Source organism: Hylobates moloch, unplaced genomic scaffold (assembly GCF_009828535.3).
Source record: "Hylobates moloch isolate HMO894 unplaced genomic scaffold, HMol_V3 SCAFFOLD_3, whole genome shotgun sequence".
Taxonomy (NCBI): Eukaryota; Metazoa; Chordata; class Mammalia; order Primates; family Hylobatidae; genus Hylobates; species Hylobates moloch.
The window spans coordinates 68,350,754-68,364,607 of NW_026652278.1; the positions used below are offsets into that span (position 1 = coordinate 68,350,754).

Consider the following 13,854-nt stretch of genomic DNA (forward strand, 5'->3'; position numbering starts at 1 on the left):
CCCCGCCTCGCCTCCACAGCACCGAGCGCTGGTTGGAGGCTGTTTATGAGGAAGTCTTTTTTTTGTTTTGTTTTGTTTTTTTGAGACGGAGTCTCACTCTGTCGCCTGGGCTGGAGTGCAGTGGCGCGACCTCGGCTTACTGCAACCTCCCCCTCCCAGGTTCAAGCGATTCTCCTGCCTCAGCCTTCCGAGTAGCTGGGATTACAGGCGCCCGCCACTACGCCCAGCTAAATTTTTTGTATTTTTTAGTAGAGACGGGGTTTCACGATGTTAGCCAGGCTGGTCTCGAATTCCTGACCTCATGATTCGCCCGCCTCGGCCTCCCAAAGTACTGGGATTACAGGCATGAGGAAGTTTTATTCTCAAAAGGATCCAAAGGGAGTAGGAGGAGGTATTCTTTCCAACCTGGTAACCCAGCCTGCTAAAATCTACGCCTCTGGCCGTAAACCTCCAAGAGCAGTAACACAATGGACTGTTTAAAGGTTATTTTATTAAATATCTTCAGTTCAAGGTTTCATTGTAACAAAGCTATGAAGGGTCTACCAACATTCAGAACAAACACTATTTTTAAATTATTTCTATGTTGTCATGCAAAAATTCTGCATCAAATGCCTTCCATTTCTTGTTTAAAAGGTGATTTTTTAATAGTCTATTGTCTATAGATGCTGACATTAGCCCCAGAAGAGGAGTAAGAATGCTAAGAAGTGGGGCTGGAGCAGCCATATGAAGCTATGGGTCTCAATGAATTCTAAGACCATTTATCTTCAAGCCAGCAAAACGAAACCCTGCGGTGAAGGGATCTGCGTGCTGGCACTGCAGACTGCAGGGCAGGAAAGGGCTAGGGCCCAGGGGCTGGGACATGCATGAGGTGCTCGGAGGAGCCTGGCTAAATCCAAGCACCAGCACCTGTGAGTCTGCTCTCTTCTCAGCTGGCTCCCAAGTAAACCTGTAGCTTTGCCTCTTCTCCCAGCTCTCGTGCCTCCTGAAGGTAGTCCAGGGAACTGGAATCTACCCACCTTTCCCCCAAAAGTGGAGATGTCTGTGCAGATAACTCTGCAGCGTTGTTTTGAGGGAAACCAAGGCCATGACCAATTGCTCCTCCATTATCTTCTTTGCTATCTGCTTAGGGTATAGATCTCTTCCTCCTGGAATGGAACTCCTTGAGCACAGAGAGGGACAATGAAGGTAGAAGCCTTGGCTCTGGACACCTCTTTTGGGTTACATGCGGGGAGGGGTGATGCCCATGCAGATTGTCCAGCAGTAAGTCTATACTTCAGTTGGTCAGTAAAGAGGCCTCTGTAAGGACACCTCTTCTTCTTGCCAGAGCAGTCAGGTCAATCTCAAAGACAGGGAAAGAGATGGACGTGCAGCAAGGAAGAGTAAGAAGGGAGGCAGCCCCAAAGGCAGCCTGAGTGCATAGAAACGACCACCACTTCTTCTCCCACTGCCTCACTCCTCCCATCCCACAGGGGCACTTGGCAGAGGGCCCAGGCCCAGATGAGGGTCAGCATGGGGACCACTACCGTGAAAAGGCAAGACAAAGATGGTCCAGATCAGCACAGAAACAGAACCGCCAAAGGCGGCACGGGAGCCCTGACCAGGGCCCGGCTCTCTCCTTGCCGAGTTAGAAGAAAACATGAAGCAAAGCAGCAACAACCCCTCCCCCTCCTAGCTGCAGGGATAAGGCCTCAATATCAGGGCCCACATGCATTGTGCATCCTATAGAAATGGATGAGTGAGTGCATGTCAGACTAACACGAGGTTTCTCATCGGCTTCATGGCGGGTACACTTCTGCAGCACCGATTCTCTTCCCTTCTACACTAAACAAGACAGTACAGCAACGTCCGGGCCCTCAGTCCTGAGGCCACCACTTCTCAGCTGCCTCCACAGCAGGCTGGGAGCTCTGCGTTCTCTCCCAAGTAGGTCTGATGGTCACGATATTCTCATCAGCCCCATTCTAGGCGACTATGCAAGTTCCAAAGAAGTCCATTCCTAGACCTGGGGTAAGCAGGCCACCTCAGGAGCTGCAATCACATCACGGCCCCCAAAGCTCTGTCAGAGTTCTTGCCTGGTCCCCCTGAGTCCATGGGGACCAGAGAGGTCAAGCTCACCTCTTCAAGGCCGGTGGGTGAGCCGCTGCTCATGCCAGGATGGACCTCATACATACTCCTGCCTTCTTGCCAACCCAAGGGCTGTCGGTGGTTTTAAAACGCATCATGGTACGGATTCCTTTTTTTTAAAACAATCTTTTTTTTTTTTTTTTTCTTAAATGTAAAAAACACCTCGGTACAGCAGAGACAGACACGAAGGGCGGGCGGGAGGGCTGCATGCAGGGGCGTGCATTGGCTGCTGCCGCTTTTGTAATTGAATTGTTTTAAACCTCAAACAAACAGGACTGCCGCTGTCACTCAGGCCCTCCAGAGCCACTGGCTGCGAAGGTTCGACCTCTGGCTGGAATCTCCTAATGCCCCTGTCAAACAGGACAGAATGTGGTAACAGAACAGAGGACAATGAGCACACAGATGAGTTCCAGCGACTTTAGCACGCTAAACACATGGCCAAGTCGGCCTGAGAAGGTGGGGAAAGTGGGTGAAACTAATGCTTAAATACAAAACTGCCTCTCATTTGCTAAGCACTAAGTGCTTTACTTATAGTATCTTACTTAATCCTCACAATGATTACATGAGGCAGGCACCACTCTCTGCCTTTCTTTGACAGCTAAGGAAACAGTTTAGGGAGGGGAAGTAACCTGTCTGAGGTCATCCAATTTGGAGTCACGGAGCCAGACCCCAGTCTGTCTGATTTCCAAGCATAACTTATTGCAACCATTCTGCCAGGCTTTGCCAGTTCTCTGGGATGGCCCACACCTCCTCTCCCAGGACCACCTCCCAGCCTTCTCTTCTTCCTCTGACCCCACCTATCCCAGGCCCTCCCAGCCCCTCTCCCCCCCTCAACCAGGTGCACCTGTGGCTGAGCTCACTGCAGCGGTGCGGCAGGGGCCCCTGAGCAGTGATAGTGGACATTGAGCCACTTGCCATCCCGACGGTGCCAGACCCGGGTCTCTTCTGACTGGCTGGTGCGAGGCCGACCCTGCCCGTCGATGTACTGGGTGAGGCGGATGTAGGCGATGCATGCTGCGTCCTCCCCAATCACGTGGACATGTGGGTTTAGGATGGTGGTATGGATAGGCTTGCTGTTCTTGGACAGGACTGCAGGGCAGGGTGGGGTAGGTAAGAGGACATCAGACCTGGGCACCTGCATTTTCCTCCCAGCCTGCACTTCCAAGTCTTACCATCTCCCGAGCAACCACTCCCAGAATCTCCAAGTCCCCCCCCACCGAATCCCCGAACGCCCTCCAGAGGCCAGGATGCCACATTACATAAGTCTCCTTTAACCAAAAGGAACAGAAAGATGGCTATCAATGACAGTACCTGCTGCTCTTTTAATCAGGCATTGTGCTGGGGTTTTACATGCCCGAGCTGCATTTCTTGGTGGATAATATTTTCTTCATTATAAGATGAGGAAACAGGCTCAAGGAATAATTTGCTCAAATCACACACCTGAACTCAGGACCACGTGACTCTTAACTAAAGCCTATAGATTTTCTATTCTGTTAGGCTGAGTTTAGATTTCATAAGGCTCGGCTCACCCCTAGCTAGGGCTGCAGAACAAAATCATGAACTTAAACCATTCAAAATTGATTTGTAATTTTTTTTTTTAAGGCACCAAAGCTGAAATAGAATCATCAAAGCACCAAGCTGAGGATATTCCCAGGATTCTCTGGGGAAAAGGCAAAAGAAGTTGGATTGCCATTATCAGCATATGCTGTGAAAACTGTGTTGCTTTTATTGAGATTCACATTTTAGTTCAATTCAAATGTTAGACAGGGGCTACATGACACCTTCCTAGTACTAATATAAACTCTGGAATTGCTTCTGGCTAATAGAATTACTTAAATAACAGAGAGTTTATATATGTAGCTGAGATGTGATAAGGGTGGGAGTCAGCGGAGAAGTTAGTGACTAACTATAACTCAGGGCAGGATCGGGAAGGCCCAGCATAAAGTGGGAAGAGATAAAAATAAGGAGGGGGAGGGTTTCATAGAGCAGAGAGAAAGATGGGAGGGGGTGATGGTTCAGCTTCTTATCCCCTTATTTTCCACGAACTGTCCAGAATGTACACCCCACCCCCCACACAAGACGTCTGCCTTCCTCCATAGTCAGGAAGATTCTAGCCACAACTTCCGATCTCACAAATCACCAACAGTGCCCTGGTTTGCACATTCTTATCCTGGTTTTAATTTCCTCTATTGTGAAACCTGCAGACACAGAGCTTAGTTCTTACGTGCTGAGATCATCTCAACCTAATCTCAAAGGGTTTCCTTCCAATCCGTCTTGGAAAGAGGTGAGGCTTAAAGAAATAATTTTTTTTTTTTTTTAAGATAGAGTCTCGCTCTGTTGCCCAGGCTGGAGTGCAGTGGCCTGATCTTGGCTCACTGCAAGCTCTGCCTCCCAGGTTCACAGCATTCTCCTGCCTCAGCCTCCCGAGTAGCTGGGACTACAGGCGCCGCCACCATGCCCGGCTAATTTTTTGTATTTTTAGTAGAGATGGGGTTTCACCGTGTTAGCCAGGATGGCCTCGATCTCCTGACCTCGTGATCCGCCAGCCTCAGCCTCGCAAAGTGCTGGGATTACAGGCGTGAGCCACCGAGCCCGGCAAGAAATAAGTGAGCTTGACTGTGGTGACTGGCACTGCCACAAGGCAGCGGCAGAATGAATGGCACTTGGAGCTTAGGAAAGCAGGGCCTTCAAAGGTGCCTGTTTACAACCATCGGGGCACAAGGGGGCAAGCATACAGAGTAGAAGTGCAGCACGAAGGTCAAATAAGGGAAAAGTGGGCAACTGGGATGAGAAGGTGAGCAGGAGACAGAGGCAAAGGGGTGAAGGGGCAGGCAGGAGTGTATCAGCAGCACGAACCCACTCACGATTCTCAAAGTAAAACTTATGGAAATCCATCCCCTCCACGAGGTTACCAAGGGCCTCAGGCTCAAAGGAAGTGAGGCCTGGATCACAAATCTTCCTGCAGGGAGAAAAACAAAGCAGCCTATCAGGCTTCTATGGAGTGACTTGTCTTCCTTCCTTATCAGCGGTGTCTATCCAGTAGCAGCAGGCTAGCTGTGGCCATGCCAGACAAGACAGCGAAGATCTTCCAGGCCTGCCTGCTGAGCCACTCAGCCCTGTGCTTTCGGCCCACCGCCAGGACACCGTGGGTGAGCTCAGGGAATCTACCTGGAAGGGCTCCCAGCTTAGGAGAGGGCTTAACTCAGATACTTTCCCCAAGGTCCAACCTCCCTTTCCCCAGGGTCCTAATTGTTGTCTGGAAGCAGGGAAGGCCTTGGGAGATGACTTAGCTCACAAAAAAAATGGGTCTCTACTTACGTGTAGGCCTCAAAGTCCCCATTGTTGATGGCTTCAATCAGCTGTTCTGTAATCTTAATGATCTCCTGTTTTCGCACTGTGGGGGAGAAAAATCCATCAATTTACCTACTGGGGAACCTCCCAAGTGACAGAGAGCCTTCCCCAGTCCTCAGGAGTCCCCTGTGATCGCTTATGACAAAGACATCCCTCTTCTCTGTCTTAGGACCCTTGGCAGGAAGAGCGAACCCACCTTCCCTTCCATCTCCCTCTCTGCAGTCTGCGGAGACAATGACCACTTCCTCCTGAAGCCCAGCCATTAGTTATGGTTCTTTGGCCTTTGCCTCCCTCTCCATCAACAATCAGGCTGCAGAAAACATGCTTGCCTTTAACAGGTGAGGAGCCTGGTACATCGTGAATGCTGTGAGCCCCTCCCCTGTGTGAGCAGCCTCTCTCACAAGCATCTCCCAATAAGGCTGCTTCCACCCCCAATTTACTTCTCTCACCTGAAGGGGCTCAGTCAGGTCTCAATCACCACCCCTACTTGTAGCCTTCATTCATGGCCAGGACCCAGCCCTGGGCAACAGGTAGTCTGAAGCAGAATCCAGCTAGGGCTGGGGTGCCAAAGGACCATCAGAACCCTAGGATGGATGCTTCCCACTGCTCATCAACTCCACAGGGCTTTTCTGGGAGAAATGATCCCAGAATTGTAAAAACTTGGGACAGCCTGTACCAGAGAGGCTGCTCTGTTTACCTCTCGAGGCTTGGGAAAGCTGCACATTTCACACCAGCTCTCATGCCAGGATGTGTTCCTCAGGAAAACCAGACAGGCCTCAGACTGACAGGCAGGCAGAGGTGGTGCCCTCCAGAGCCCTCCTCCCCAACCCATCCCAAGCCAAGGGACAGCTGGTGATGTCCTGCCGGCATGGGCTTCTCTTATAGGGAATGCCACTATCAGCAGGGGCTGCCACCAGGGTAAGGGAGAGCTTGGGTTGAGCTTGGGCTCATCCTAACCCGAACCCTGGGCTGGCCCAGGCCACAACGCTTTCCTCACAGGAGCAAAAGGCTGCAAGACAACTGCAAGCGTTAGAACAGCACCACCACGGCCCGGCCGGGCCAGCACAGCCAAGCAGCACAGCTGGGACAGGGCAGGGCAGCCAAAGGCACGTCCAGGAGGGGGCCCCACAGCCATTAGCCCCGCTAGGCCACAGCTCCAGGTGAGCAAGCAGCAGGTTAAGGGAAGCAAAGAGTTCGATCGGCTTCCTAAAGCAGCAGGCAGGTGTGCACCCACAACACACACACCCTCTCCAACCCCACCAGACCCATTTGGATGACCTGACTGGGGCCCCACGGGCGAAGAGGGTTGTGCTTAGAAACTCTGCAAGGATAGATGGTGGGAGGAAAAGCAGCAGACAAAGGCATCCTCCAGCACAGATGTAACTAGAAATATGAGGATGAGCTACTGATAACCCAGCGAGGCACTGTATCAAGATTTCCTACTGCCTTGTCTTTTATCTAACAAGGCTCTGAGGTGCATGCCATTTTATTTCCACATTACAGATAAGGAATCTGCAGCTCTGGGAAGTTAAACTTCACACTCTTGAAGGCAGCGTAGCTGGGATTTAAACTCACATCTATCTTGCCTCTGACCCCATGCTCTTAATATGTTATGCTGAGACTCAGGAAGCACTACATCCCCAACACAGTTCCTCGCTGTCACGTATTCCCCATCACCCCACTCCCACCCCCACAGACCTGACTTCCGACTCTGCCCTTCTTCCTGGCTCGGCGCTGAGGCAAGGCCCACTGCACATCCTGGGGGCTTTCTACTCCCCCCATCCCAGGCCATGTTCTTCCACCCACTCTTCTCATATTTCTTTGGGCCCCAGACTCAGGGGCCCCTGCCTGGTCTCAACAGCACCTCCATCTATCCCCCACCCCTAGCAGAGGCCATGCTCCCGGAGCTTACTACCACGGGCAGCTGGGTGGGACTGACAGCTGTGGTGGGGGTCCCTGAGGGGCTTCAGGACGAGCCAGGGAGACGGAAGCCAGAATGTGCCTCCCTCACACTTACTGGCTGAGGAGCAGAGAGAAGGCTGGGGCTGCATGCCTGCAGAGGGGGCTGTTCTGTCCCGGGAGCTCCGTCCTTCAGGCACCGAGCTGCCATTCCCAGTGCGGAGCGGGGCAGCTAGCCAGCCAGGGCAGGGCAGGGCAGGGCAGGGCAAGGCAGAGCAGCCAAAACAAACAGAACAAGGCAGGTGAGCGAGCAAGCCGGACAGGACCCGAGCCCATGGCGCTGCAGAGCCGGGGCAAGGGGATGCCTCGCCTCAGGCTGCTGCAGACACTGGACGACATAGGCCTCCCAGCTGAGGACACCAGGCAGGTGCCCAGACCTGGGCTGTGGCTTCCAGACGAGCCTTACAACAGCCTGTCCAAGGACCCCTGATCCTGGGGAAGATGTTCCAGGGGGCCAGGCCACAGGGTCCAGAGCCCAGCAGTGACAGTGCCTCCTATGTTGCCAGCAGTGCCGGAATCAAAACTGATCTGACCTCACTCACAGGGGCCTGGAGCTACTATGATTCACTGCCTCATAGCTTTCTGCTATTTTTTTGGTTCCAAAAGGTTTGGTGCCCCCTTGCCACCCAGGGCATGCTCTCCCAGCTCTGTCCTAGAGTGTTCCTCTGTCTCTTCTGATGGCCTGGCCCAAGGTCACTTACTGAATTCAGGCAAAGGGAGCAATTCCAGGAGGCCCAACCGAAGAGCAGGACAGAGATTCCCAGAGGTCTGGCCTGCCATGCCCTCCCAACCCTCTGGCACTGTAGCCAGGCCCAAGCTTAGGCTAGTGGTCCTTACAGGCCCACCAGGACATGACCAAATGTGGCCTCACGGTTGTCAGATTGGTTCCAACTCCATCATTCGGGCCAAAATCCTAGGACTAGAGTGACCAACTCATCCCAGTGTTCCCAGGACTATCTGGGTTTTATATTTATTTATATATTTGTTTTTTTTTTTTTTTTTTGAGACAGAGTCTGCTCCTGTTGCCCAGGCTGGAGTGCAATGGGGTGATCTTGGCTCACTGCAACCTCCACCTCCCAGGTTCAAGCGATTCTCCCACCTCAGCCTCCCGAGTAGCTGAGATTACAGGCAACTGCCACCACACCTGGCTAATTTTTTATATTTTTAGTAGAGATGGGGTTTCACCATGTTGGTCAGGCTGGTCTTGAACTCCTGACCTTCAGGTGATCCACCCACCTCGGCCTCCCAAAGTGTTGGGATTACAGGCGTGAGCCAGTACGCCCAGCCTTTTTTTGTATTTTTAGTAGAGACGGGGTTTCATCATGTTGGCCAGGCTGGTTTTGAACTCCTGACCTCAAGTGATCCGCTTGCCTCGGCCTCCCAAAGTGCTGGGATTACAGGTGTGAGTCACCGCAGCTGGCCTATTTATTTGTTCCTAAATTTTTTTTTTTTTTTTTTTTAATAGAAACAAGGTCTTGCTATGTTGCCCAAGCTTGTCTCAGACTCCTGGTCTCAAGCAATCCTTCTGCCCTGGCCCTCCCAAAGTTCTGGGTATTACAGGTGTGAGCCAGCACTCCTGGCCCATCACAGTCTTAAAACCAAAAGTTCTGTGTCCAGGGAAAACCAGGACGATTGGTCACTCTATTGATGACTCATGACACTTACAGGCTACTTTGGCAGGGACTTGGGGTACCCCTGTTCTGGGATGGCACATCATTATCAGCAACAGGAACAGTTCTCTGAGCCCTGGCCCCTGGAGAATCTCTAGCTTAGCTATTTTAGACTTGGGGTCAAAGAAGAGAAGCCTCTTGCCCAGCTGAGCAACACCAGGCAGGGGCCTCATATCTTGGCTCATGGAAAGTAGCTTTTATACCAAGCCCTCTCCTAGGGGCATAGGAGCCAGCATTCCCAGTTCTGGGGACAGAAAAGGCAGGTGCCCCATTGGAGCCCAGGTACCTGGGTCACTGCTGGAGTCCTTTCCCCTCCAAGGGCCAGCACCTACCTTTGAGGTCCTCATCTTCTGTGGTGGTGTTGCAGCTCTCTGTGGAGCCCTGTAGGCCAAAAAGAACATGTTTCTATATGCTCCATCCCTTGGAAGCCAGAGGAGCAAAGCAGAACAAAAGCAGAGTTTGTGCTCCTACAAGAGGTGCAAGGAGGAATTGTGGAAAGTTCTGCTTCCACCCTGGCTGTCTGACTCCTCCCAAATCCCCTCCCTAGTCTTCCCCCAGTTGGTAAATGCCACCATCTACCCAGTTACTCAGGCTAAAACCTGAAGTCATCCTCAATCCTTCTCTTTCTCTTTTTCCCTTATATTCAGATCACCCAATCTAAAATAAAATCTTTTGGTTCTGCCTCCAAAGTAAACCCCATGTCTTTCCTCTTCACTTCCAATGCACAGCTACAACCTGACTCCAGGCCACCAGCATCTCACACCTGAACCATGGTAACAGCTTCATGGTCTCCCTATCTTCCACGCTTACCTCCTCCCTAGAGTTTGTCTTTTTTTTTTTTTTTTGAAACGGAGTTTTGCTCTTGTTGCACAGGCTGAAGTGCAATGGCATGATCTCGGCTCACTGCAACCTCTGCCTCCTGGGTTTAAGTGATTCTCCTGTCTCAGCCTCCTGAGTAGCTGGGATTACAGGTGCCTGCCACCACACCTGGCTAATTTTTGTATTTTTATTAGAAATGGGGTTTCATCATGTTGGCCAGGCTGGTCTCAAGCTCCTGACCTCCGCTGATCCACTCGCCTCGGCCTTCCAAAGTGCAGGGATTACAGGCGTGAGCCACCGCGCCCGGCCCTCCCTAGAGTTCTTGATCATGAGGCCAGAGTGGTGTTTTAAAGTGTCAACTAGATTCTATTACTCCTGCTAAGAACTCCCAATAGCTTCTCCTTGCTGCTGGAAGAAAATGCAAACTCCTACAAGGGCCTCTGTAGCAGGCCCTGCTGCTTCTCCAAACTCATCACTCTCCTATGGTTCTTCCAGTCTCACTTTGCTCTTCCCTCTGCCTGATTACACAGGCCACATCTGAGATTCAGTTCCTTCTGCCTAGGGCACTCAGCCTCAGAGCTGGCCTGGCTGCCTCCTTCCCACCCACCATTCAGTTTCTAGCTCAGATATCACCTCCTGAAAGAGGCCCTCTCCTGACTACTTAATTCAAGGCCCTGTTCTCTCTCTCTCTCTCTACTTTGGTGGGGTTTTTCTGTTTTTCATTTTTTAGATGGAGTCTTGCTCTGTTGCCCAGGCTGAAGTGCAGTGGCACGATTTCAGCTCACTGCAACCTCCACCTCCCAGGTTCAAGCAATTCTCCTGCCTCAGCCTCCCAGGTAGCTGGGATTACAGGCATGTGCCACCATCCCCAACTAATTTTTGTATCTTTAGTAGAGATGGGGTTTTGCCATGTTGGCCAGGCTGGTTTTGAACTCCTGACAAGTGATCCGCCCGCCCTGGCCTCCCAAAGTGCTAGGATTACACGCGTGAGCCACCGCACCGCACCTGGCCCTCTCTCTACTTTGTGCCATTTTCTTCAGATTACCTATTGACATTAGATTTTATCTTATTTATTTTTTTGAGAGATTAAGTCTCACTCTGTAGCCCAAGCTGGAGTGCAGTGGCATGATCTCAGCTCACTGCAACCTCCGCCTCCCAGGCTCAAGCGATTATCGTGCCTCAGCCTCCCAAGTAGCTGGGACTACAGGCACGTGCCACCACACCTGGCTACTTTTTTGTATTTTAGTAGAGACAGGGTTTCACCATGTTGCCCAGGGTGGTCTCTAACTCCTGAGCTCAGGTGATCTGCCCATGTTGTCCTCCCAAAGTGTGAGGATTACAGGTGTGAGCCACAGTGCCCAGCTTATCTTATCTGTTTGCTTATTGGTTTTTTATCTGCCTCCCATCCCACCCACCGTTTGAACAGGTAATTTCTCTTGCCACCTCTGTAAACCAGAGCCATGGATGGTATCTGGGCTTAACAGATGTTCAGGAATGCTGGTGAAAACACCAGGGGCACAAAGGGGTCAGGCCATGGAGAACGCTCCAGGGTCTGGAGATGCTCTTGCCTGTTTTTTCAGTGAATGTTTACTCTCATTTAAACTTCCGACATATGGAGGAAGATTCTATTATTATCATCCCCAATTTGCAGATAAAGGATACTAAGGTGCAGGGCCAGGATTCAGACCAGGGCCAGGATTCAAACCAGGTCTGTCTGACTGCAAAGCCTGGGCTCTGTAAGGTATAACGCCCTTCCTCAGCATGGAGCAACTGTGGGCACAGGCTAACTTCAGCTGAGCCTCTGCAAACACCTTGGCCTCAGGGTGCAGCCTGTAGACCCCTGGGACCTAGCCTACCTGTCTCCTGCTGACCTGGAAAGCAGGAGGCAGGCTCAGGACCACTCACCTTGATCCCATCTGTAGCGTTGTGTACCACAGTGGTTTGTGGCTCCTGTGAGAGAAGATGAAAATTACCCTTCCAACTTGGGGACAGACTATGGCTCTTCCCTGAGGAGCCCCACCTGCATCCCAGGACACCGGCAGACCCTATGATGACCACTGAGGCCTGCCCACCAGCCATCTCCAGAAGACAAAATGTCCCGGCTCAACTGGGGTCCCAGGCAGCTGGGATAGCCCTGGATTTTGGCAGCAGCACTGGCTGGTAAGAAAGAGAGGCCTGGCAGGTGCCGGTGCCCAGGAGGCTGAGACAGCAAGGGCCTCTGTCCCTGATTCCTGTCAGTTCTGAGGGCTCTTTCCACATGGGGTTCCCACGGGGCAGGTATGCTGGAGGAGCTGTGGGACTGAGGGCACAGGCCGGGCCCCACCCACAGCTTTCATCACGGGGAATGTGTGAGGCAGGAACATGGGCAGAAGAATGAGGTCTCCCAGAAAGCACCAGGACAGGAGGCCCCCTCAGCCAGCTGAGCCCAGAGAGCCGCCCACTGCGCCCGCCTTCTGCCTTCCCTAGTTCCTGGCCCCACGCCACCATGTCAGGTGGCATGAGGGTCCGCAAGAAGGAGGGGAGTAGCAGGCAACATCACCTCTCCCTCTTTCCCAGTCACCCCCCTGCTGACTCTCTAGTTAGCCACCACTAGCAGAGGGAGCTCCAAGAGCAAACAGAACCCCTGGAGGAGCCCAGAGAGAACTTGGCCAGCACGAGGCACTCCAGGAGCCTGGAGACCTCAGCACCATCCAGAGGTGGGGACCCCAGCCCTCTTTCCTGTTTCTGGCTTTGCAAAGGAGAGGCTGAGGCAGGTTTTACAAGGGAGCCTCCAAGAACTGATGTTCAGATCCCAAAAAAGCTCCTACCCTCTCCTTTCCTAAGCAACTCACCTTCCCAGCCCCACAGCAGACCCACTAGGGGTCCTGGGCTGGGCCTGGGAGGTTCAGCTGAGAGCCCTGATCACTCTTCCCCCCCACCATCGAAAGGAGCAGGAGCAGGAGCAGCAGTTCTGCCATGCGGGATGGAGCGCAGCCAGGCGGGACAATGAAGGGGAAGGGGCATACAGGGCGGCACACAACGCAGTCAGCTCTATGGGAACCAAGAAAGGAACAGGCCCAGGAGGCCAGGGAGGGGGCACAAGAGGAGGAAGAGGGAAGGGGCAGGAGGCAGCCAGGGGCAGAGGCAGAGAAGCTGTAGTCAGGAGGTACCATGGCCGTCTGCAAGGGCGCGGGCTCTTGGGCTGGGCTTACGAGACTGTTTTTGTTGTTGCTCTGTGGCTGAGACAAGAAAACAGATGGTTTAGTTCCTCCAGAGTCCCCAAGGCCACTCAGGTTCAACTCCCAGACCTCCCTTGCCCCCTGGCCTGGCCTGGAGGAGGTAGGCCTGAGGTGGCCTCCATAACGCTGTGTAGATGGGAGCGATGGCTAGAGAGATGATCGGAGGAAGTATTTGTGGGGCCCAGAGACCTAGCTCTGGGGGCACCCTCAAGGTGGGACCAGCCCAAAGCCTCGTTTTAAAGCATCCCTCCAGAGATCTCTGCTTATGACAGGTGCCAGGTCATTGCAAAATCCACACCTGACCCAAAAGAGTTCAAGATCTTCTTCCCACTGTACAGGGAAAAGGGGGGTAGTTTATAAGAAAGCAGAACAAAATTCAGAAACTCTGGTCCCCTATCTGTGGGCAGTCTCCTGCTGCACTTTCAACCCAGCACCTGTATTTCCTTCTTACAACACCAGCTTGAAGCCTGAAACAAAGAGGAAGGAGAAAAGAAAAGTATGCCTGGCCTAAGAGATGGTGTCCAGAGGATGGGGATGGAAGTCCCTTTCAGACACAAAATGCATTCACTGACCTCAGGGAGCAGAGTCAGGACTGTGCTGTTCACCTTTTTGCCTGACAAATCTTAGGCCTGATCAGCTAGAAGGGCAGTGTTCTGGGGAGGCGCAGGTGAAACCCAGCGGAGCTGTGGCTGTAGTCCCAGAATCCAGCCCCCAGG

The 13,854-nt window shown here is 52.5% G+C and overlaps 1 protein-coding gene across 22 annotated transcripts in view; it reads right to left on the minus strand.

The window, feature by feature from the left end:
- Positions 1–469: 469 nt before the first annotated feature.
- The window catches only part of CAMK2G (calcium/calmodulin dependent protein kinase II gamma), a 62,470-nt gene continuing 49,085 nt past the window's right edge, over positions 470–13,854 (minus strand). For 5 of the 22 annotated variants that reach the window (XM_032140386.3, XM_032140454.3, XM_032140435.3 and 2 more), the window contains 7 exons: positions 13,070–13,138; positions 11,826–11,870; positions 9,434–9,482; positions 5,440–5,515; positions 4,986–5,080; positions 2,966–3,210; positions 470–2,471 (listed from right to left, as the gene is read on the minus strand). In XM_032140386.3, coding sequence (XP_031996277.1) covers positions 2,978–3,210; positions 4,986–5,080; positions 5,440–5,515; positions 9,434–9,482; positions 11,826–11,870; positions 13,070–13,138 — 567 coding nt within the window. In that variant the 3' untranslated portion in view covers positions 470–2,471; positions 2,966–2,977. Of the gene's footprint in view, positions 2,472–2,965; positions 3,211–4,985; positions 5,081–5,439; positions 5,516–7,489; positions 7,604–9,433; positions 9,483–11,825; positions 11,871–13,069; positions 13,139–13,854 lie in introns of those variants that run through there. The other 17 variants (XM_032140392.3, XM_032140347.3, XM_032140341.3 and 14 more) reach the window with 7 other exon arrangements.